General features: G+C 34.5%; 1 protein-coding gene across 2 annotated transcripts in view; it reads right to left on the bottom strand.

Annotated features, from left to right (window-relative positions):
* The window catches only part of LOC131047033 (uncharacterized), a 366423-nt gene extending 346391 nt beyond the window's left edge, over window positions 1-20032 (bottom strand). Inside the window, exons 1-3 of one of the 2 annotated variants that reach the window (XR_009358409.1) lie at window positions 19389-20032; window positions 6035-6106; window positions 4950-4993 (exon numbers count right to left, since the gene is read on the bottom strand). Coding sequence is in view for 1 of the 2 variants with exons in the window: in XM_057980827.2 (XP_057836810.1) it covers window positions 4950-4993; window positions 6035-6106; window positions 19389-19730 (458 nt within the window). In the remaining variant the exon portion in view is untranslated. The remainder of the gene's footprint in view (window positions 1-4949; window positions 4994-6034; window positions 6107-19388) is intronic. The other variant, XM_057980827.2, reaches the window with a different exon arrangement.
* Window positions 20033-27124: the final 7092 nt, after the last annotated feature.

The following is a 27124-nucleotide window of genomic DNA, read 5'->3' as shown; positions in this document are numbered from 1 at the left end:
TTGAATTTTCACCTTCGGACGCTTAAATCCAAAAGGGGGAGCGCATAACGTTTCCCTTTTTACCTCAACTTGACTTTCGCCAAGTTCGGACCTAGAGTCCGAAAAAATGTTTGCATTACGTTAAGCTTTGAAATTTGGGACAAACTTTCGGTATTTACGCCCGAAAGCCAGATCAGTCAAGAGGACTCATTGGTTCATTATTCCAACGTCGATCAGCTTACGAACTGATCACGAACTCGCTCGAGGAGACACGAGAAACTCTGCTTCGATTCTCGGGATGACGATCAAAAAACTCAAAACTGGAAAGGGGGACCCTGTCGGCGACAAGGGGGCGTGTGCAACGCACAACAGGTATCCCAAAGGATCAAACTTTACTCTAAAAGTTTATACTGATGCAGATTGGGCAGGAAGTGTTGATGATAGAAAAAGTAATAGTGGTGGAGCATTTTTCCTTGGCTCCTAGTTAGTTGCACGGTTAAGCAAGAAGCAGGATTTTGTATCTTTATCAACTGCAGAAGCTGAGTATATTGCAGCGTACTTTGGATGAAACAGACATTGAAGGATATTGGTGTGATATTTGATGAACCGATCTCAATCACGTGTGATAATACAAGTGTAATTAATATCTCTAAAAAACCGATATTGCATTCTAGAACAAAGCATATCTCTATTCGGTATCATTTCTTAAGAGAGAAGGTGTTGAACAATGAAGTAAAACTTACATATATACCTACAAAAGAGCAAATTGCGGATATCTTTACGAAAACTTTATGCAAAGATACTTTTGAGTATCTCCGGCAGATGTTGGGGGTCATACCCCTTCCTAGTTTGAACTAAGTGCATTTTCCAGTGAATTAGTCCAAGGAACTTCAAGCATATTTTAGTCTAGGCTAATTTTTTGGGGCTTCCTCTTAGGGGGAGTTGTGTGGATTCTGAATTGAGTTGTTGTTTACCTTTTTCCTTGATGTCAAAGGGGGAGAATTTGTGTGGATAGTTTGAAAGAGTTTGGAAAAGTTTGGAGAGATATAGTCATTTTTCTAAGGGGGAGAGATTTGAAAGAAGAAATATGTGTTTGTCGTTGATGAATGTTGCCATCAATGACAAAGGGGGAGATTGTTGCAAATGTGAAGTTATTTGATGTGTCAGCATGGTTGTCATTGATGCCAATGTACTGATTTTGTGTTTCAGTGTTTCGTTTTGCTTTGCATTGTTAAGATGTTGCAGATGTGTTCATGATGTGTTGATATGTTGTTAGATATTGCCTTGCGATATTTCTCTCGTGTTTTGGAGGTCCGGAAGTTGTGCTCCGGAAGTCTATGTAGTAATGATGTTTTCTGGCAGAGGTTGCAGTGCTCGGCATTCCTCCGCATTTCCAATTCTATTGATAAGATTTCAGATTTATGTTATTCATGTGTATATCTTTGTTATTTTGATTCGGCACGTGTTGGTGTGCTCCGGAGTTGTGGTTTTGGATATGATCAGTTCGAGTCTGGTTAACCCCAGATGCTCTATCTTTTGCTCCAATGATTGCAGCATTTGGATAACATGTTGCTGCATCATGGTCTGGTCACTTCTCATTCCTTTCCACTATGGGAATGCTTAGTGAAGACCTATTTTGAATTTTGTTTCTTTATCTCCTTGGCCGGCTTGAAAATTCCATTTCGGAGATCAGTATAAATGAAGAATGATTGTAATGAGGAAATATATAGAAAGAAATAGAGGAATTGGATTGAAAAGAAGAGTTGTATCCTGTTGTTATGATTGGTTGCAGACGATCAGTATGGTTGTGTGTTGATGTTGTTTGATACTGGTGGCAATGAGCCTAAGGTTTCTTCTGGCAAGTTAGCTATGTGTTTCTGTGGTGGATTCTTTCTTTCTTTCTTATTCTTCTAGGCAGTGAGCCCTCTTTCTTTTTCTGGCGATTTTAGTCGGGCCAATGAACCATCTTGTAAAAATCACCTTAACCGATGTCACCCTAACAGGTGTTTTCATATTGAGAACTAACATTCTCCGTAGTTTTTCCCTTCTTGGGTTTTCCACGTCATATCTGGTGTTTCATGTGTATGATCTTTCATGTTTATATCTACTTTTGGTTAAGTAATCTAAGATTAGTTTACAGGATCTGTTTCTATGGGAAAAATTAAATGTTTTAATGTACAACTGATTCTCCCCCTCTTAGTTGTCCGGAATATTCAACAACACTATGATGCTATTCGACCTAACCAATAGAAGGTGAAGAGTCACGCATGGAAGAATAACAGTTTCATCTTTCATAACAATTATTTAGACATCTTTGTAAGAACCCTTACTAACTTTGCCCTTAAATCATTGATTTCTACCTTTGGGAATTTTGTCAAACACTTGTCTTGCAAAGTCTGTACTTGCTGTTATGAGTTTTCTGTTTGTATTGTTTGGGTCTTGTACACTGCAATTAATGTTTTGAATGCCTCTAACCATGAAAGATTGACTAGAAATGATATGCCAATTGATTTTGATGCATATAAGTAACTAAAAATAACAACTACAGCTGCTTGACAAATCATCAAACACTTGGCATGCAAACTAGAAATTATGTGGCAGCAGCATAATGAAGTTTTTATTAGTTATTCTCACACCAAATAGTTACAAAGGTATAACATGTAATTTCCAAAACTTATGACAGCAAAATTAGAGAACCTGATATGTAAAATGCTTGCTGCAAATGATGGTCTCCACTCTTCAATGGACTGCCAATTAAACACGTTCCTGCTATAGCTACGAATAATTTGCCAATTAAATGCCTGATTTCTTAGTACTGTAGCACGTCACTATTCATGCCACTGTAGCGTTTCACTATTCACGGATTACTGTAGCGCGAGTACTGTAGCGTCTACTATAGCACGGTTACTGTAGCGCGGGTACTGTAGCAGCAATTGTATCTTGAAATGATTGCTTCAATTCTGATTTTTAATGGCTGCCAAATGAAACTGTAGGTCTGCAATTGATATTTATTCGAAAATCTGCATACCCTAGATGTCTTCCCTTCTTTTTAAAGCCCAAATAGAACTCCAGAATGAAGCTCTCCTGAAATGCCAAATTCAGTGGATATTTCACCACCTCAAATGGTTGCAACACTGAAGAATTGTCGCTCTCCAATGGCTGACTGAATCAGAAACCCTTGGCTTCTTCTCCCAAGTTCATAACAAACAAATATCAATTCTCTGGATGGATGATATAAAATGAACTCTTAAGTCCCTTTTTATTCTTTCTTATGAGAGCTCGAACACTTTCTTGGCCAATGTGGGATTAAAGACATATTCACACATTATAATATTAAAGTGACTTTATTATTATAAAGTTACTTTATAACTTTATAATAACATTAAAATATTTAAAATAAATCACTTAAGTCACTTTTAATTAAATTAATTAAATATAAAGTCACCTTTTTTATTTTATTTTATTTAATGACTTAATAAGAAATTAATTTAATCAATTTCTCCTTATTTCTCCACTTAGCCTTCGGAGAATGTAAAGGCTAAGAACTCCACTGAGATGCTAAAAAGGTGGGGACATTACAATCTTTCATAACAATTATTTAGACATCACAGCTTTTTAACACTATACATGCATATCTACATAGATAATTGTCATAATATATCAAGTATAGACATAGTTAGTAGAAGATAGACAGCCATAAAACTGCCGAGAGTATGCCATGTACAAAATACACATGTTAATTAAGTTTCCCATACCAGTTCCATAACCTTCCATACTCAGCATTTTATCAACATTATTCATCATTACCGAATTATATATTAATATTGCTTATAAATATACTATATCTAGATTCAAATAATTTAGAACATTTTTCCTCAAATAAGTTAGAAATTATATACCACAATATGCCCAAAATGATTATTGCTCCTAAACTTTATTGTATGTGACAATCCTACTAAATCTAAATAGTCAACAATGATTGAATACACCTGAATGCCTTTTTGCGTAGACTGATGACAATGGAGAATGCATTATTTAAGTACTCATGTTACTTAATAAGAAATGCAACAGTTTATTAGATCAAACTACTAACATAGAGTACCCCTATTTCCAGTTTCAATCAAATGAAAATGCTTGTGTATGCATAGGTGTCTTGATTGTTCTTACGGTTTTGTCTGCTTACAGCAACCATTTCAGGCTTTGTAAGAAAAATATCTGCTACAATACATGTAGTGTTTTAGTTTTTATGCAATATTCATCAAAATACCTGCCTATTAACATTTTTCCTCAAATCTTTTGAACTTTATTCAACCAGTTCTCAGCACAAGAGGGAAAAAAACCAAGTTACATGAGATGTACAAGAAAATTCTATAGGATGTTTTCTGGTTTTCCATATGGAGACACTACGAAGAAAGGGCTGAAGTCTTGAAGCATGTAGAGATGCACCTATAAGCATTTCTGAGACTGAGATGTGTTTCTGTGAAGGCAAATAAATACCAGACATCAAGAGTGCATTTCTGGGTAACTATGTAAAATATAAATTAAAATGCTGGAAATGTTTCAAGGAGATAACCAGTGCAAAACACAGATTTGTCCCCATTAAAGAGAGCCATCTTCAAAATGGATGCCAGATAATATCTATCAACAGCCCAACTGTGACTACTAATGTAAACCAGATCATTATTTATTAACTCTAACAACAACAAACTAGAGTTGACCGATCATATAAACAATCTTAGGAAACCAAGCAGCCAATCAATGATCATGCTGAAGAAGCAAACTTAACAAAAACTTTGCTAAAGCATAAATTTCAGAAGACTACTCAATAGTATTTTTCCTCATCCTTTCTTAGCTCTATGTATATTTTGTCTTTATTGGCTACTAACAGTGAATCTCATTTTTTATGCTGGAAAGTGAGAATAGGATTCCCTCTGGCATTAGTGATAGCTCATTTTGGTTATTTTGCTAACCTGCTAAGTTTGAAATCAAAATCAGCTGGAGTATTTGAATACATCTGTCCAAAACAAAACAAAAAAAGGTTATTAACATTTAAAATATTGAAATAGCATAAGGAGAGAATATCAAGATAAACCCAAATCTTGCAACACAATCTACTAAATTGAGTCAATTTTTTTGTCATAAGGAGGAACTACCAATTCTAAATGACCAGTGACCTCGTTCTCATCTACATGCCTCTGAGATATTGACTTAGATTTATTTTATCTAGAAAACGCCAATCATGCAGCCCACGTTAATTAGTAATTACATCTAGAATCATTTGTCAACAATCTACTACTCAGTTTGATGTGACTCAGGAACATACAAATTGATCATTTGAGCTCACCAAACAAAATTAACTATCCAAAACTGTCTTTTCACCTCACAACTTATTTAAAATAAATCCTGAACTGATGTATGCATGCAATCAACAGCTACAAACAGTTAAGATTCCTCATTATTATGTCCTAGTACTCAAAACAAAAATCAACCCTTTTATAGGTATAAAGAACCTGTCTACTTGTTTTAATGAGATTTAGGAGCATACAAATTGATAATTGAGCTCACCAACTAAAATTAACTATTTCAAACCTGTCTTTTAACCACAAAAATTATTTATAAATAAATCCTGAATTGAAGTATGTAATAAATCAACAGCTAAGAACAGTTAAGTTTCCTCATTATTATGCCATAGTACTCAACACAAAAATTAGCCCATTTATAGAACCTGTCCAAATCAAAAAATATTTTTCTTCTCATGGTAGTATGCTTCACTTGATGTATGCTCTTGAAACTCAAACTTTAACATCATTTTCTATTAAGCTCTCAAGCATAAGGAACAATAACATTTTATTTGTCAAAATTCACACTATTTCCCAGACAAACAAAGCAACCAGATTTCTAATTGCATGATATGCAAGGACCTCTCTTATACAACCAAGATTTACCCATATATAATTAGCACATTATTCAGTGAGTTGTCACGACTGTTGGGCAAAACTTTACCAACCTCAAGATCTAAAGCTAAAATAAAGAATTCCCTTGCTGAAGAGCAAACCTGTGCAGAAGATATTGCATAAGCATTGAGTTCACAATCAATATAATAGCAGCTCACAGATAAATCTTCACCCTGTTGCAAGAATCAAAACTGATTACTATCCAATCAAGCGTTTCAAATTGTGAGAAGACATCATTCAAAAGTAATGAAAATTTCAATCCCTCTCTGCATTTTCAGTAAAACAGATAAATTACCAAAAATCATTTAATCAATCCAACCCCTTAGAGAACTATGAAAAAAGGCATGCAACTGTGCAAAATGAGTCTTTGTAATGAGAACATCCTATGTCATATGAACCAAGTTATAAACATTACATAAATACAATGTAGAAAAATAGCCAGGTGACCAGAAAAGGAATTAATTCATCCCGCTTGTCAAAAAACTTCTTAAATTATCACTAAAGCTTATATGTTCATTAAATCATACACATTAATGCATTAACTTAATACAGTTCTATGACAAGGACCTTACAGTATGTTCCCCTTTCCAAGGATTCCTACGGAAGTTTGTGCTTTAGACATTTGTCATGTTTCTAATCTAAATAATCTAGCCATATACCTACATTGAAAAGAGTTTGTGAGTATTCAAGTATAAATCACCAAAGCAGTTGCCTTCATCTTGACATGGCAATGCTCCTAATGTCACTTTGAACTAATACTTTAATAACAAAAATTTAATCTTTCCACCCGCTTCCTTTTCCCAGCTAATTTCTTAAGGTGCACTCAAAAATGACACGGCATGCTGTTCTCATTTTCCTTCATTGCTTACTTTCATGATTGACTCCTATATGCCATGAGAAGACCTTAAAATATTCCAATAGGTGTACTTTGATGGACTGACATAAGCCATGAAATGACCTAACAATGCTCTAGCAGAACATGTATTTATGCCAACATATAGTCTTAATCCACTAGCTAGGCTATGCCATTCAGAGCTAAACAAAGAAATGTCAAGATTTTTTAGGAAATAAGCATATCTATAGACATGTATATGGATATAGTTATTTTTCAAGGCCCCTTAATATGAATATCGCTGGATACAGCATTCATAAAAAGTAAAATTACACATATGTAACGAAATTTTGATAAACTACTAAAGGAAATTTTCATTACTCTAGAAGCAATACTGACACATAATTGCTACTATCTTCCAAAATGTTTATATTGACATATAACTTTGTCATTAAAGCAAATAAATCAACAAAAACACGTGCTATCAAAAATGTCATCACAATAATCTCGGTATTGGCATTCTATGTCATTAAAATTCTCCAAGGAACGAAGGGTAGGTGGATTGAATACAAACACCAACTACACTCTCAAATCCAAATGAAGATCCAATAGAGAATCCTCTAAAATGGAATTGAGATGTGTCAATGCATTCATGCATACATCACTGTCACTCATCCCAAGTTGTACACCCCAAATGTTCAAATCAATAAGCATAAATATTGTAAAAACAAAACCATATTGTTCACAACAATAACTGCAAAATATAAAATATTATTAATTCTCTTTTCTAAGTAGATGTTTTGATTGTCCAACAATACCTATGAATCTACACATACTCAACTATTCACAAGTACAGCACTCCTCTTGTGAATCAAAACATACTCAACTATCCACAAGAATACCACTTCACATGTAAATAAAGACACACTCAACCATCCACAATGCAACAATACCAAACAGCTGCACATCTAGACATACTCAACTATCCACGGCAATGCTTCTCCTATGGATGAAAACATGCTCAACTATCCACAAAAGACAAAATTGCCAAGCCCTCCCTTGCTCTAAGAAGGGACACAAATGTAGAATTGGAGCTTCTCATGCGGAGTACCATCTATGAGCAAGCAGCTAACTTGAAAAGATAAAAATCGTCCAACCTCCAATGCATGTAGCCTACTCCTTGACCTACTTAATTCTAAAAACAGTATTCCTTTTCATTTTCAGGGTCAGGAGAATCTCGATCCTATGTTGTAGAACCACACCTTTCTATCTCAGTTTCAATAGCAATAAAAGTATCATTTGTCTTCAACTTGTTGTCAATAAGGTGCTTGACACATTGAATACAATTCACCTAGATATGTCCTCTTTGATTATAGTAAAAACATTTGAAAAACTTATTCTTCCCTATTGAAATGTTAAGAATTCTTCACAAACAAACTAGTTTCTTTACCAATCAAGTGATTTTTAAACTCTATTTTCTTCATCAGTCAAGGAAGAAATCACAGATTTCCATGTTTGGATTGAATTTGTTTAATGTAAATACAACATTATCAAAGCTTAAAGGCATACTACTTAATGTAATGTGAATTTTGGGCTAGCAACACCTCAAAATCAAAGTGGAAACAAATTGAGAAAATCCAAAAGAACTTGTTGCAATGATGTGTCTCATAAGATATTTAAAAAGAATTGAATAAATGGAAATAGGTAGATGGCCTAAAGTTTTTTTCAATGACATATTGAGAAAAAAAAAAAAAAAAGAAAGAAAAAAAAAACCTAGATGAAGCAACAAATGAATGAATAGATGGAATATCTACTTGAATTCATACCCCACAAATAGCAAAGAGATAAAGGCTTTTGTTATGGATAAGTTTCACAAGTGTACATTGGGATAAAGTGCTAGGGAGAAAGAAAAAATATTATATTGAGGAGTTCAACCCCACATGTGATGATCATTAAAAAGATGTACATAGGGCCTAGTATTCTGTGAAGAAGCAAAATTCTTATTGCTCAATTAAGAACTAACTCTCATCAACTCCGATGTGAAACACGACAATGGAAAAGGCCAAAAGAAGCTTGGGAAGAAAAGGTATGTATTTTTTGAACTTGGGGCAATGGAATGAAAAAAAACACTTCATTATGGAGTGTGATGACTTCAAGGACATCAAGGACAAATGTCTAAATATTTTGACAGTTGGTTCTTGGTATGGTCTATTCAATGAAGGGCCTATAGAGAAGTTGGGCAGCTCGTTGTCACCTTGAATAGGAAAAGGATTGAAATGTATAAGTCAAAATGACAAGGTTGACTATCCCATAGGTTATTTTTAGTCTCGTGGACATTAAAAAATCTTACCCACACCATCCCTCTTTTGGCTGATGTCACTCTTTATAAAAGCCCGTAGGAATCACACCTGACAGTGGTTAAATAGTTCCTCTTTCTTGAATGGGATTCTCATGCTCGCAGGCTAAATAGAAACCTACCAATTATAATGGCATCTCTGCTTTGAAAATTTCTATGATTCATAGCTAATGGTCTTAGCAAATATTCTTAAACCTGCAAACATAGTGAGCAGACAGCATGATAGGCAACAAATTAAAACCGTTTTCTTCCTTCTGTTGTGATCATGATAGAATCTTTGTTGATGATTTATAGCTTCAGTCAGATAAAATTAAATGTTAAATTGGCCTTAAGGCATTCAACATTTAATTATATATATCATTATGTTATTTATTATTATTATTGTTAAATTGATTAGATAATAATAATTAATACTATATATTTTGGTTATGTTCATCGGTCTATTAGATCTTGTATTTAGATATATATCGATTAACATAAATAATATTAAATAAATGATTAATGAAAACACCGATTAAATATTGGGTTGCATATAATATATCGGGCTGCATATATTATCAGGTTGCATATGATAATCGGGTGGCAACATAACGAAGATCACCGATAGTTATAGGTGTGTTAGTCTACACCGATAGTTATCAGTTGTTAAGGCTAACACACCGATAACTATCAGCTATTAGCATTAAGCCAACACTGATAGACATCGGTTGTAATACTACTTACACCGCTTGGCATACACCGATTATATCGGGTGTAAAAGGAGAGAATGCTATGCTGTTTGGAAGAATATACAAATTAGTTCGTAGCCTGCAGAAGCATATCCGTGTGGAATGAGATCCTTCACTTGCTGTATAATTCATAGAGTTATTTGCTGTTCATATAGACACTACATAAGTATACAGTCTGCTGTCATAATTGGGGAAACCAAACTTATATATGTTGTGCATGATCATCAGCAAATTCATATAACTAAATTGAGCAGTCTAGGAGAATCTAGCGTCCAAAAGAGGAATTAATATCCTCATCATATTAATATTTTGCTTCAGATTTATAATATCAAAGATAAATTTTAATTCTGATCCATAAATTTAACAATCTTTATTGGCTGGCAACAAATCTGTCAAGCATCTGCTTTTACCATGCACTGCAATCCTTTGCTATTTCAATCTCACATTTTTATCCTCTGAAGGTGGTCATGCCTTAACTGGTCAATGACAGTTTTTATTGTTGGGCGTCTTAACTGTTGGTGTTGGAAATAAGCCACACCCAGACCGACAATGAACTGGTCCAAGAGGGGCCAATAGCTCAATGGTAGAGCACTCCAACAACGTATGGAAGGTCCTAGGTTCGAGTCCTAGCTAGTCCATGTCTCAACATTGTATCAGAGCTAGGTATAGGCTAGGAGCCCCAAGCACACGAGAGGTGTGGCTTAAGGGGGGGTGTTGGTGTTGGAAATAAGCCACACCCGGACCGACGATGGACTGGTCCAAGAGGGGCCAGTAGCTCAATGGTAGAGCACTCCAGCAGCGTATGGAAGGTCCTAGGTTCGAGTCCTAGCTAGTCCATGTCTCAACATGGTATCAGAACCAGGTCCAGGCTAGGAGCCCCAAGAACACGAGAGGTATGGCTTCAGGGGGGTGTTGGTGTTGGAAATAAGCCAGACCCGGACCGACGATGGACTGGTTCAAGAGGGGCCAGTAGCTCAATGGTAGAGCACTCCAGTAGCGTATGGAAGGTCCTAGGTTAGAGTCCTAGCTGGTCCATGTCTCAACATTAACCGTTTGAGCGATTGCTTTCTTATAAACACAACCTTTGTATGCAGGTTAAGGGGCAATGAGGAGAGTATTGAGAGGATTTACCAAATGTCTTCCTCCTAAGACATAAGGAAAGTGGAAGAGAAAAAATGACATAGCCTCCTCCTTAGCTGAGGATTGAGATGAGAGAATGTAAGAAAAGGTTCTCGTATATCACTGCTTGGCCGATATATAGGCATGTTGTTGTGTGTGTGAGTGTGAGAGGATTGAAAAGTTCCTCTTGCTGGACTATGTGCCTTTGAGACAAAGATGTATCTAGATTTTAATTAATAAAGATGGTGTTTGAAGTTAATGCTTTTGTAATGTGAATCTTCTAGTGGTTGTGAGTGATTGTGTGCAAGAATGCTAAGATTAGTTGCCCTTCACTTTGTTCCTAATGTCATGCCCCTAAACTAGATCACGACCACTATTTATAACAAACGGGGGATTAACAACAAAAAGGGCTGACTCAAAACAAAAAAATGAATAAAGTCAAACTAGTTTGTATTAAGGCCGACCCCCTTATTATGTTCGCCCCTCTTGGCGAATGATGAATTAAAAATACAATTAAATAAACTAAACTTGTCTTGGGCTGACCTCATGAAGATGAGCGCCCACTTTGGTGAAGGGAAATAAAAAGAAATAAGATGCATCTTGGTCGACCTGTATGAGGGGTTGCTTCCATAGTATTACGAGGTGCATTTATATGTATATTAGAGAGATCATTTGGAGTTTATTTGGGGAGGCAATTCATGGAATATTACTCCAACACATAACAGAATTAGAAGAGCAGCAATGACATTATGAAGAGCGGTGATCATTGTGGGCAAATCTAGGGTAATTCCCAACAAGGGTTATTACAAAAAAAGAGGGAATTAGTTGACTGAATTATTCATTTCATCCATTACAAGTGAAAGAAGGGAAAAATAGAAAAGCAATCCTGAAAGGGGAAATCACACTTGATCCTAGAGTGCATCACATTGTACTGAGGTTTCACCTTGGAAAATGTATCCAATTTTTCAAATTCTATGTAAGACACAACCTAATTCAGAAGTTGAAAAACTGATTGCCAAAAGTGTCTATGTGAAAGGGGTATTTTACTTAGCATGTTCATCACCTAGGTCCTAATCACACATGTTACTTAAATTTACTTAGGGTACACAGAGGTCCTAGGAAGCTCTCTAGAAGTCTTAGTTGTCATGTGATCTTATATTATCATATCGACTTCTTGTTTCCTAGGTTATCATGTTAGTTGTCTTTGTTAAGCACACAAATATACTAAGAGGGGGGGCGTGAATCAATATATGCAAAAAACCTTGACTTCAAATCCAATTTATTATTAGCAGTATTTTCGGATCATATTTTCACAATAAAGCAACTATCCAAATGATAAACATAAACACACATCCACACAAGAGAGCACTAGATATATGTGGAAACCCGGAAGGGAAAAACCATGATGAGAATAGCTGCTTGGATCTATTGTTCAAATCCAACCTCACAAACAAGTATAAAACTTACAAATGTTTATGGGCACCAACCCATTAGAGAAACCAATCCCCTTACACTGAATTTGAAGGCACCAACCTACAAGAGACACCGATCCCATAATACAAGAACTAAGCACCAGCTCTGATTATGGGGCACTAACCTCAAATACAACAAGATATGGATTATGCGGACCTTCCAAACTAAGAATGCACTATCAGTCAAATATAATCTGCTACAAAACACTCTCTCAATGTGTATACAATCTACAGCCTGATTTCCACACCTTAATTCATCTTTGTTAATTGAATAAGCAATTTGCACAACTCTTCCACCATGCTTCCTTAATAGACACACTAGGAATGAACCTAGATCAACAATATATATGCATTACAATGATAATCACATTCTTAAGTCAGCCTAGAACATTTTTACAATATCCGCAAGTTGGCCACAAGATTAAACCTTAAATCAAACGTGTAATAGGCTCGAACATTACTCCAGGAGTAGGGACATGCTATGTATTACCCAACATACACTCTACTAGCCCCAATGAATATACACATGCTTCCTCTAGATGGTGCACATTATCCTTCTCTGGTGCATCAATCAAGAACATTAGCATAGTTGGCCAACTAGCACAGTGAACACTGTTACTTCTAACTTTATGTCTGCTTGACCAAATCCTCTAAAACTTTAGAATATCGATCTTCATATGCAACTTTACTTTACTTCCAAACCACAAGCCATAAGTCTCAAATGTGGCAAAATGCGGAGTGAAACATCATGACAATGCAACTGGGTGCACTAACTGTTTCTGAGAAAGAGACCTCAAAAACCTACCACAAACCCTTCCAGATCTCCACAAATATGCTAGACAATCAAGAACAACTTATACCGAAACATCATGATGACAAAAAGAGACATATCCAATTTACATGACACAATCCTTCAAAATATTTTCATGTCATAACAACTTCTGGATACGTTGACATCAACACTGATTGCACCTTTGACATCAATGACAACACTTTGCTCAACAATCTCAAATCATAAGATTAAGGCACATGTCATTATCTTACGCAATCCTATGTTCACCTTGGTGTAATGTCCCCTTTTTAGTTCGTTCCTATTCCTAAGTGATTAGCCTATCATTCTGACCCTCATAGGCCAATGAGGATGGTTAGAGGGTCTTTTGAGGGTTGTGTCATCTCCAATGCTCAGAGTTTCATAGATTTGGCCTTTGTTCGACTTCATTTGGACTCTGTTTACTCTACTTACTATTTATAGTAAGTCAGAAGTATTAGAGATGGACCCTTTCTTATTTTAGTAAGGCAGTTGCACGTACAAAGGATTGAATGGTTAACTTCCGAGTGCAGACAAAATTGAGAAATAATGTTTATTTGGGGAGTTGTGATTATTTAATTATTAATAAAGTGAACACTTTATTAATAATTAATCATAATAAGGTATTTGATGTTATATTATATAGTTATTAATATTTCATAAAGAAGGGGTCTTTGCATCATTAAAAAAGGGGCCAATTGATTATTTAAGTGATGTGCCTAGGCCAAGGGGGTGAAATTAAGTTATAATGCCAACATTAAAAAAGTTTAATGAGTTAAAAAAGTGCTTTTTTGGAGAAATTCGACCCCCTCTTGGAGAGATATAAATATACATTGAAGAAGCCAATAAACTCAGTATTGAGCATTTGTTATTTCTTCATTCATGAACTGTGGAAGAAGACAAGGGTTTTCTGCCATATCCAGCATTGGAAAACGTAACCTCTTCAGTGTTTAGCAATTTTGAGGCTGTGAGATACCAGCTGAGATTATTGCCTAAGTCTGGGCTTCATCCAGGAGTCCAATTTGTGCTAATAGGTGAAAGATTTCATCTAGGGTTTGAAGGATTGGAATGTATATCTACAGCAGACCTGGAGATTCATATTGGCTGGCCATTATACATCAAGAAATCAAGTATTTAATTGGCAGATTATATACAGCTACAGCAGGGACGTGTTTAATTAGAAGATTATATACATTGTAGAGTGGAGACCGTCATTTGCAGCAGGCATTTTACATATCAGGTTCTCTAATTTTGTTGTCATAAAAACTGGGAATTACATGCTCTATCTTTGTAACTATTTGGCATGAGAATAATTAATAAAGACATCATTATGCTGCTGCCATATAATTTCTAGTTTGCATGCTAAGTGTTTGTTAAAATGCCAATGGTGATATATATGCATGTTAATCATCAATTCATTAAAATCAGTTGTATATCAGCATTATGCTTGAGTTGCATCTAAAGAAGGAGATACATGGTTGCATGCCACATGTTTGTCTAAATGTCTATTGTTTGTAAGTGTCTTTTGTTGTACCTTCATGTTGGGATGAATAGATGCATGCCAAGTGTTTGATAATTTGTCAAGTAGCTGAAGTTAATATTTTCAGTCATTTATATGCATGTGAAAAGTCATAAAAACAGTTGGCATATAATTTCTATGTCATTGTTAGTCAATCTTGCATTGCTAGAAGCATTCAAAAACATCGAGTGCAGCATACAAGACCAAAACAATACAGACAAAAACTCATAACAGCAAGTTCAGACATTGTCTGCAAAGAATTTGACAAAACAATACAGACAAAAACTCATAACAGCAAGTTCAGACATTGTCTGCAAAGTGTTTGACAATATTCCTTGAGCCTCTAACCAGCAGATTTGGATCAGAGTTAGCAAGGGATCTTACACTTGACCAATATAACCAAGAGGTGCCCTTTGTAATCCAATTCAATTCATTCCATTGTAATCTATCATTTGCATCCTTTTGATATAAGAGCATTATTCTTTCATTGTTGATCTCTATTGTGCTTTCATGAAATGTCTAGATCTTGGGTGTCTATAATCTTCAACCAATCTTGCATGGTATAGAGTATTCTATACCAACTCTTACAAGAAGCAGTCAATTGGCCGTAGCAAACAATTGGCAAATGAATGGTCAATTGGAAGGTAAATGGTCTCCATTTCTAAGGCCCAAATCTGAAGACTAAGAATTTATTGCAAGGGGTTGGTGCAAAAATCATATCATAATCATACCATTTGATGCTTGTAAATTAATAAAGCATTTAAAGGGGTTTGGATTCATTGCACATATGTTGTAATCTCCCTATATATACAAGTAGCTAGTGTATAATTTGAAAATGCTCTTGCATTTTCCAAACATCTAGTTTTGTTCCTTCATTGCATATAACCAGCAATTCATTCGACTCATTACCCTAACAGAGGAATCTTACATAGATATATTATTCATCTTGCACCTCATGAACTTTTAGGCCTTGCAACCAACCAAGTAAAACAAGCCACTGCAATCCCCCCAAACCTCAATGTCTTAGGTATCCTAAAGCCTTCACAAATACAGTGAGGCTTGTAACTATAAAAAGTGCCAAGCAATAAGCAATTTTACTTTAATTCAATCAATAAAAGAATAAAGAAAATAAGACATTGCTTATAAGTTTGAGCCATCTTATTTTTATCTAAGTGAACTAATATCTATTTTTTAAATGTAATATTCTTCCATCTTAAAGAGACCTTAATTATTTGAAAGAATAACATTAAAAATGTCTTCATTTCAATTGACCTAATGTAGAATTTTATAAAATTGTTTTTCTATTTAATTAATTTAATTTTTTAAATAAATGTGAAGTTCTTATGTCTTCTGATCATTTTAATTATTTGATAAAAATAAAGAAAATAATTTTTGGTTTATATTTCAATCTTTCTTATATTAATTGAAGTCAATTAATATTTTTTTTAATTGAAAGTATCTTAGTTATTTTAAGATTAAAGAATATAAATGTTTGGTCATGAGTTTGATCCTTCTTTAACTTAATTAATATCCAATTTATTAGTAAACATAACACTCTTTTGTCTCTTTGCAATCTAAATTATTTGAAAGAGTAATGACAATAAATTTTTAGTCATGAATTTGATCCTTCTTATTTTCATTTAAGTCAATTAATATTCATTTTTTTAGATGTAAGACTCTTTTGTCTTCTAGCAATCTTAAATAGTTGAAAAGGACAGAGAAAGTAAATGTTTGTTCAAGAGTTTGATCTCTCTTACTTCAATTCAAGTCAGTTAAGATATAAATTTTCAGTAAAACATAAAACTCTCTTAAATTCTAGTGAAAATATTCTTTGTAATAAATAAAGAAAAAAATTGTTGATAAGGAGTTTAAATTTTCTTATTTAGTTGAATTTGAGATCAACAAATGTCTAAGGCCAATAGGCCAATCAGACAGTTGAATTGTATAGACTTGATCAGCGAATTCCGACCGAAGCTATAAATATTCAACATCAAGAACATTAGCACAGTTGGCCAACTAGCACAGTGAACACTCTGTTACTTCTAACTTTATGTCTGCTTGACCAAATCCTCTAAAACTTTAGAATATCGATCTTCGTATACAACTTTACTTTACTTCCAAACCACAAGCCATAAGTCTCAAATGTGGCAAAATGTGGAGCGAAACATCATGACAATGCAACTGGGTGCACTAATTGTTTCTGAGAAAAAGACCTCAAAAGCCTACCACAAACCCTTCCGGATCTCCACAAATATGCCAGACAATCAAGAACAACTTATACCGAAACATCATGATGACAATAAGAGATATATCCAACATACATGACACAATCCTTCAAAATATTTTCATGTTGTAACAACTTCTGGATACGTTGACATCAACACTGACTGCACCTTTGACATCAATGACAACACTTTGCTCAACAGTCTCAAATCATAAGATTAAGGCACGTGTCATTATCTTATGCAATCCTATGTTCACCTTGGCCAATTCAATTCATTCCATTGTAATCTATCATTTGCATCCTTTTGATATAAGGGTATTATTCTTTCATTGTTGATCTCTCTTGTGCTTTCATGAAGTGTCTAGATCTTGGGTGGCTATAATCTTCAACCAATCTTGCATGGTATAGAGCATTCCATACCAACTCTTACAAGAAGCAATCAATTGGTCGTAGCAAACAATTGGCAAATGAATGGTCAAATGGAAGGTAAATGGTCTCCATTTCTAAGGCCCAAATCTGAAGACTAAGAATTTTTTGCAAGGGGATGGTGCAAAAATCATATCATAATCGTACCATTTGATGCTTGTAAAATAATGAGAAAGCATGAAGATAGTAGTGTCGGAGTGACTGTCAAATCTTTTGTCATAATAAAGCATTTAAAGGGGTTTGGATTCATTGCACGTATGTTGTAATCTCCCTATATACACAAGTAGCTAATGTATAATTTGAAAATGCTCTTGCGTTTTCCAAACATCTTGTTTTGTTCCTTCATTGCATATAACCAACAATTCATTCGACTCATTACCCTAACAGAGGAATCTTACATAGATATATTATTCATCTTGCACCTCATGAACTTTTAGGCCTTTCAACCAACCAAGTAAAACAAGCCACTGCAATCCCCCAAACCTCAACGTCTTAGGTATCCTAAAGCCTTCACAAATACAGTGAGGCTTGTAACTATAAAAAGTGCCAAGCAATAAGCAATTTTACTTTAATTCAATCAATAAAAGATTAAAGAAAATAAGACATTGCTTATAAGTTTGAGTCATCTTATTTTTATCTAAGTGAACTAATATCTATTTTTTAAATGTAATATTCTTCCATCTTAAAGAGACCTTAATTATTTGAAATGATAACATTAAAAAAGTCTTCATTACAATTGACCTAATGTAGAATTTTATAAAATTAATTTTTTTATTTAATTAATTTAATTTTTTTAATAAATGTGAAGTTATTATGTCTTCTGATCATTTTAATTATTTGATAAGAATAAAGAAAATAATTTTTGGTTTATATTTCAATCTTTCTTATATTATCTGAAGTCAAATAATATTTTTTTTAATTGTAAGGTATCTTAGTTATTTTAAGACTAAAGAATATAAATGTTTGGTCATGAGTTTGATCCTTCTTTAACTTAATTAATATATAATTTATTAGTAAACATAACAATCTTTTGTCTCTTTGCAATCTAAACTATTTGAAAGAGTAATGACGATAATATTTTAGTAATGAATTTGATCCTTCTTATTTTCATTTAAGTCAATTAATATTCATTTTTTTAGATGTAAGACTCTTTTGTCTTCTAGCAATCTTAAATAGTTGAAAAGGACAGAGAAAGTAAATGTTTGTTCAAGAGTTTGATCTCTCTTACTTCAATTCAAGTCAATTAAGATATAAATTATCAGTAAAACATAAAACTCTCTTAAATTCTAGTGAAAATGTTCTTTGTAATAAACAAAGGAAAAAATTGTTGATCTGGAGTTTAAATTTTCTTATTTAGTTGCATTTGAGATCAACAAATATATTTTAAGATTTGAATAATATCTCAAATGTCCTAAAAACTAAAATAGTTAAAAGAAATATCCTTTTTAAAATAGAACTATCTATTGTATTTAATATATAAAAATTGAAAAATTTATAAATTATTAAAATATATATTACGATTAATAGTTTATATTTAACTTAAATAATTTTGACATTACCTCACAATCCCTACAATTTTGCCACCACAAAAATGAGTCCCCCATCCCCAAATCTCAGGATTACACTGACGAATGTATATTTTTATGGTAAATGTAAGGCTCCCTAATTATTTGAAAGAAAGCTACATAAAGTGTTTGGTTAAGAGTTTGATTCTCTTTTCAATATTAATACCAGTCGACTTATATTCATTCTTCTGATACTCTTTTGTCTCTTACTAGACTTTATTATTGAATTGAATTTGGAAGAATTTTAATGACGTTCACGAGCAAAGAAATCAGGTGTTCAGTTAAAAAGTTCGATAAATTCGAGTCAACAATTTGAAGTTCTTTAAAACGCTTGATCTTCTTGTAGCCAACTTGGATACTTTAAAAGGACATAAAATAAACTGTTGCAATCTTAAAGATAAATGACCTGGATATGATCGAGCACCGATCTTGCAGAGTTCAACGAAATGCCCCGCTCAGCAGACGGACCACCGCAAATCAACCCTACTCTTAACGCCCGCTCCTTCTTCTCGCCACCCTTTTCCGCAGCTTCGCTTACTAATTGGACTGTCGCGCGAACACTTAAACTCCGTTTACTGAATGGGCCTTCAAATTGGCTATGTAAGCTTAAATTATCCCTCGGTTTGAACCTAAAACCGCTCAAATTGGCCTTAAGGAGGCTTAATTTAGCCTCTGCACTGAATCTTTTAGTCGCTGGAATCCGCATTGGTTTTGAAATGTTATGTATCATCATCCCTGAAGCCGCCATGGCTGAACACTTTTAGCAAATTAGCAGCCAGATAGCTTTTCAAACCCTTGCAAGCAAAAATTGATGAGGAGAACAGGAAAAGTATTGTATAACCAATATGGTGGGAAGAAATTGATATGTTCCCGAGATTCCTTGAAACGACACATTTATAAATTACTCGTCTGACGCAGAAAAAATTGGCGTTTGTACATGCCGGCTTCCTCCTTGGGCGGGTTCTGTTGCCTCATTCACACGGTCGCTGTGAGATCGATGTTTGTTTAGCGTCTAGCGTCTAGAGCAGTTGTCTCTTTTCTTGGCTTGGCTAGGCTCAGTTTAAATTTTTTGGTGGGAGGAGATAAGTTTTAGGGATTATTTATTGTTAATTGATTCGAGGGGGTGTTTTATGCTTCTAGTTGACTCAAAATTAATCAAATTTGTACGTTAAATATTAGAAGTGCAAATCTATTTTTGGAAATATAATCTAAATCTTGTATATTAAAATAAGGTTGCGTTTATATCAAATGTTGGTAGAATTAATGCTACGTTGACACTGTTTTACTGATTAATGCTACGTTGACATCAACACTGACTCCACCTTATCATAAGCTTTCTTTATGTCCAACTTTAGTATCATACTTGGGGTTTTATATGTTTGCAACAAATGTATAGCTTCTTGTGTAATTTGATTACCTCATCTAAGATAGACCACTTAGGAACAAAACTAGTTTGCTCTTCCAAAATAGTGTCAGAAAGGGTCAACATCAATCTAGTTGCAAGTACCTTTGTCCTGATTTTATAGAGTGTGTTGCAAAGTGAGATAGGTCTATAATCATCCAAAGAAAAGACTTGCTCTTTTTTGGGAATAAGAACTAGTAAAGTGTTACCTATTTCATTTAAGACTTTTCCTTGAGCTCTAGAGGTTGTTGGAGATTGTTGGCATATGATGAACTGGCATGATGATAATGTATGTTGTCATTGATGTCAATAAGTGCAAGTGAGCCGGTATGCAGATTGGAAGAAGATGTTGAACCAGTATGAAGAGATGCAGCGAACTGGTGTCGGGGTTTCACTAAGTGTGACTACCGGTTGGTAGTCTCAGCTCTAGGGTTTCCAGTTTGGCAATCCAGCTTGTGCGATGCAACCGAAGACATCATGTGATGAGTTAGCTAAGAGATGAGGATGAGATCGAGGTGCTATGTCAGTTTTGTATGCGTGAAGGATTTCCTTGCGGATCTTGCATGTGGAGATTGATTGCATTAAATGTCTACCTCGAGAATGATCATTCTTCTTAGCGGTATGAGAAGAGAGCGTGATGGGTTACTGATTCCCATGTGCGGTGAAGAATGGATGATGCAGATTGACTAGAAATTTGTTTGAGATTGTATTGTTTTATGCAAAGTGTTTGGACGATCAGGATTGGACCGCTTGTATTGTAAACCTAAATGCTAAGGGTTTATGCTACCGACCTAATTGTTGTCTATAAGGTCGATGATGTTTGTTATTGTTTGTGTTGGAAAATGTTGTGTGTGTGTGTGTCCGAGTGATGAGATACTTGCCAGACCAGTAAGAGGAAAACTACAGAGTGTGATTGCAGAGTAAAGGAAATGAAAAGGATCTGCCTTGGCATGTAGTGCTATTATCAGATCAGAGTTTTTACCTGTTGTATTGTAACCATTTCAACAGTTGGAAAATCCCTTTACCAGGTAGCTTTAACAGGCTTATTGTAAATCCTTTAACTGGGTGACTCAAAATCATTGAGTTCTTCAAATCCTCTAGCAGGGTAACCTTTAACAGGGTATATAGCCATCCCTTAATCGGGTGATCTTTGATAGGATTGGTTCCTAACATAACCTTATTGTAAAGTCTTTAACCGGACTAGGCTCCTAACAGAGCAAGGTTCAAAAGAGTTCAAAACAAGCTTGTGGGTATTCATCCCCACCGTGGTTTTTCCCATTTGGGTTTCCACGTGAAAAATCTGTGTGTCATGAGTTGTGCATTTGTCATCTGATGATTAAGTATTATTTGTTTGAGTGATTATGCATGCAGAGCTAATAGGTTATAGTATTGTGGATATACCACATGCATATGTTTATGGGTGAAGTTGTTATCAAGTATTGAATGTATTTGAAGTGTTCAAACTTACCAATCTATGTTGTCTGAAGTCTTACTGTGTTTAACTGGTATTGCCATGGATACATTCAGTGTTGAAGACAATCGGTTGGTGTTGTTTTAGCTTGATAAGTTGTTGAGAATTTTTTTGTTTGTACAGATTCACCCCCCCCCCCCCTCAGTACCATTTAGGGTATTTTTCGTTCATCATTATTCATCAAAGTCCTCAATTGCTTCAAATATTTCTCTCCTAACTATATATCGACACTTTAAAAAAAAATGTAGCAGGGAACCCATCTAGGCTCGAAGCCTTATTTGGGTGTAATTGATCATTTGCCCTCTTAATTTCATCTTGTGGAAAAGGCTATATCAACATAATGTTCTACTTAAATGTGACTAACCCTAGGATACATTGCAAAATTTCTTGTTCAGCTAGTAGGTTTAACCCTTCTCAATTATTTAGCAAATCCTTAAATAAGACTCTATGAATTCTTTAATTCTCTATGGATCTTCCATTAGACTTCCCCATTATTCATTTTCAGCTTTGATATTATATTCACATTCCAACTACATTCAACGTTATTATTATGAGAATTTGTAATCTTATAACCATATTTTAACCATGTTTCTCAAGACCTCTACCTCTAGAAAGTTTCTTCCTTTTCCAAAATATCTTCATAATCCCCTATGAGTTATTTTTCCTTTAAGAACCTAGCCTCATCCATTCCACTAGCTAGTACTTCCTCATTTAGCTCCTCCATTTTGACTTCTAATGCTCTTTTTTATTTGAAAATATTTATGAAGTGAACTTTGTTCCATTCTCGTAAGCATTGTTTAATGTGCTTTAATTTAGTCGCCACCTTGAATTAGATTTTTTTATTACAATGTATGTAAAACAAGGAAAATTTCTCAAGTTAATGAATGACTACACAAGAAAATCAAATCATTGAATGTCATTTAAAAATATTGTGAGAGAATCCAATAAAATTTGAACAAAGGGTTAGGGTTTCTGCATACAAAGCATAGGGAAACTAACAGAGAAGCAATGTGAGCGGCTAGGGTTTTTATAAACAAAGCACAAGGAACATATATTTCATCAACAAATAAATTCAAGAGAGAGTATTTGAGTCCAAAAAATTTGATCTTGGTGTTGAACAATGCCATACTTGTAGGGTTTGTACAAGCATTGCTAATAAAGATAGCAAGCTCAGGCATGGATATGGAGCAATGAGCTATCTATTTTATCTTCTTATCTCGATGCCTTGAGGTTAGTGGGGGTTTTCCTCTAGTAGTTTTGCTTGTGTCACTTGTTTTGGAGTCCCTTCCTCCTAGTTTTTTCTTTATAGTATCTAAGATTTGGGTTCAACAATATAAAAATATAATAATATCAAAAGAGGAAGAATAAATGCACATGAGGCTTAAAGCAGAAACATGACAAGCTAGAGGACATCCAAATAACTATTTTTGGGTTCCTCTCAATCGGAAGATATGAATAACTAGACAAAATAGAGTGTATTTGAGTACTACTTACAAAGAAGGGAGATGAGTGCTCTTCTTAATGGTTCAATAATTAGACCTTGAAATCATACCTTAGGGATTGGACATCCAACTAAGTAATTATCTATCATCATGAAGGTTCATCTAGTTGTCAACCCAGGTCGTATACTTGAAATGGGTCTGCAAGGTATATGCACTAGAAAGACTAAAACAACCACTTTTCCTATTGTTGGAATTGGAATGTTGCTCTAAGACAATGCTGGAAATAAATAACTAAAATACTTGTAAGGAAAAATAACTACCTTCTAAGAAACATTTAAGAAAAACGGAACTTATCTATGATCAACAAACAAGGTTCTACTCAGTTCGTAATGGTTATAGGAACAGTCACAGGAAGTATTCCAGTGGTTGCATGACCAGTCCGTAATCAAGATAATGCTAAGTACAGAATAAGAAATGACTGATAAAAAAGCCAAAGGAATACTCACTAAGTGGGCCCCCTTAGAAAGCATCCAGATAACTGAATCAAACACTTGGAGCTTAAAGCATCATCTTTATTGATTTAAAAGCACTTGACAACATAACAAGTTACTAAAAATCTAATTTTATAACTCAAAACTATATTACTATAACTGAAACTATCTTCTCCTCAACCACCGTACAAGGCAAGGTGGGAGTTTATTTAAAGCATGAAATTCCTAACTAACTAGCATACCACTCCCAAAGTTTAAGGAGGATGCTTTTATTGAACAAGGAGAAAAATAAGGTGAAATTATAAATGTTGAGAATCAGTCAAAGTCTGTTGGAACAACAGAAAGAATCTAGCATAACTTCAATCCTAAATCCACTCCTTCAACAAAGGAAATCATTAAGTCTTCAAATAAGTCATAATGAACCACTTCCAACCACCACCTGACTTCTTCAACAACAATCCTTGTTGTCCCTTTCCTAGCCATCAATTCCATAATCTCCAATTGCTAAACATCTTGGACCGGTTCAACATTCTTCTTTAATCCTGCATGAAATTGTTAACGTACACAAATACAGGCCTAATTATTCCTATTAGAATAACATTCAAAATATACATGCAACATTACCATGGATATTCCTCGTAGCACAATTACCTATTATATTACATCAAAAAGGAACATATATCAAATGAGTTTATGTCATATGACGATGTCATCAAGATATATAAAATATTATCACTTGGCAAAGGTTCTAAACTCAAAAGACATAACTAGACTCCTAATGTCCCAGTAATGACAAATACACATAGATAAAATAGAGCCATTCTTTTGGTTCATCATTCCCCCCAACCTAAATTCGTGTTGGTCCTCCAGAAGATGAGGATGTTGCATTCCTTCCTCTTGCCTGAGCTCTGTAATTAATTACTTGAGTTTGTCACAAGCCTCTTGTAGCAATGTTCCAATAAAACCCCTTGTTTCTTTCAAGCCTATCCCATCTATCTTTCTATGTTGTCTCATCAAATGAATTGGCATACCTATTACAATCTAGTATCGGCCATAAAATTATAGGTGGTTGAAAGAGTAAAGGGAGCCAATTATTCATTTTTGTTCACCCCAATTGAAGGTACCACAAATTACTTTTAAAAGTTGCATAATAATTTTGCAAAGAATGTGGCTCTACCATCTGTAGCTCTTCTGTAAGACTATTTCACCTTCTTGCTACATGACCTAAAGTTGATTGTGCCTCAGAGGGCCTCATTACTTCAAACTGCTTATATACTTCTTCCTCAAGGATAATATTTTGGGCTTAAAATCAAGATGATACAGAAGTTCTGCCAATCATAATACAGTCTCCTGGGATTATCACTCTCTGCTCTTATTGGCAAGGGAATTCTAAGTTCTTCTTGATAGGTCTTAGGTTTTGATAAGGGTCGGGACAAAAAAATAAAGTTTTGAATTTTTTCTTAAAAAATTGTAATGTTTTGTGGTCAAAGCCACCCAAGCTCCTCCCAAAGGGGTCTACAGGCCAACAAGAATTGGCACGGGGGCTAATAGCGACACCTAGGGCCCTGTGCCTGTGGGTATAGGGGTGGACCCGATAGGGGCTACGTACCCTGTCGAGCACTTTGTACCCCTATTTAAATTTTTTATTTTTTATTTTTTAAAATAATATATATATCTATTTGAAAAAAAAAATCATACCATTTTATTGTGCAAGTGGGACATAGGGCTCATTTGCTAAAAACTTTTTGCCTCGAATTTGACTATGTCGAAAATTGACACATTGACAGTCAATGTTAGCATTTTTAGCCCTTTTGGACACAATGGCGTTGTCCGTTTGACCTCAAAATGCTCTTAAATATCAACTACCCTCCATATCTAGTAAGCAAACCTCTGGTTCACTTCTTCACCAATTTCATATCCGGTGTCCTATCTAGACAAAACAAAGGTCAATTCTAACTTTCTCGGCTACTCTAAACTCAATGGTGAGCTCAGATTTGCTCCAGGAAGCTTTGAAACAACCTGCACTAATAATAAATAAACATGAACCCCCTAGAAGCAATAATTCCTTGAAGCTTTTGTGACTCTTCAAGACATTATCGGATGTAAGAGATCATACTTTACCTTTAAGAATGAAATGACTTTAGATTATAAAAGAATGTTAATCCACAACTCATAGCTAGCTCTAATACCATGTTAAATTTAGTTGTGAAGCCACCCAAGATCAATGTGACTAAAGGAAAGCAAGACAAGAACCCAAAGATGAACAAAACTGAGCATTGAACTAGACTCACAATCTGAGCTAGTGTTTTTATTCTCATTACTTACCATAGGGAGATGTGAGAACTTGTTTATATAGAAAAATATTGGAATATAAAACCAAGAGGAATAATAACTCCTTGTAGCCCAAAATAGGAGGGAGTTTTACCTACTTGGTAAATGTCAAATACATGGTTATGCCAACTCAGATAATGACAAGAAATGGTTATGGGGAGGTGGCAAATAAATCCAAAAGAGGGTGTGACATTCAACCACCCAAATGTGGGTGTGAATGACACATGTTATTGTAGGATTATGCCACATGTCCTCATACTAACCATTTTAATTGTATACACATAAAATTGGCTACAAGCAATTAAATAAATATTTTATATTATTTAATGATTATTATTCTATTAAATAGTTAATTTGAAAAGATTAATTTATTTAATTCATTTCATATTCTTCTATTAATTAATTTAATTAAAATATTTTATTAATTAATTCATTTATCCTTTCTTCTAATCAATTAATTAAATATCTTATATTTAATTATTCTTCTATCCACTATCCTATAGTCTCGTCAATTAAATAATTCCTTAATTATTTAATCTTTCTTTTCCAACTCACTCTCATCTCCACATCACTTCTTCTTTGCCAACTCATCAATCATGTGGCTAAAGATATTAATATTTTTAATATTAATATGCATCATTATCTTCAACTTCCAATTTATTCTTCAAATAATGTGTGCATACACACATTCCTCGACTTCCCTATATTTTCTCCAACCTTCCTACATCTTTGGAGGAAGTTGAGTTCACTTGTCCTCTTATCCCTAAATCTTATCCAAATATCCTATATTCTCTCAAGTCTTCTTCTCAGTCAAGATGAGATGAATGACACTTGGCTTCTCCTTCCACCTTTTCCTCCATCTTGTAGGTGTAGGAGGAACATCTTCCACCTTTCTCTCTCACATCTCAACCTCTTGCTCATAGCCATCCAATTTGCAAGATTTAATCATGACCGTTGATCTCTGCCACCTAAGCTTATGCACTCAAAAATCTATAGATAGAAGTC

Source organism: Cryptomeria japonica, chromosome 7 (assembly GCF_030272615.1).
Source record: "Cryptomeria japonica chromosome 7, Sugi_1.0, whole genome shotgun sequence".
NCBI lineage: Eukaryota > Viridiplantae > Streptophyta > Pinopsida > Cupressales > Cupressaceae > Cryptomeria > Cryptomeria japonica.
This window is presented reverse-complemented; position numbering and strand designations above follow the sequence as displayed.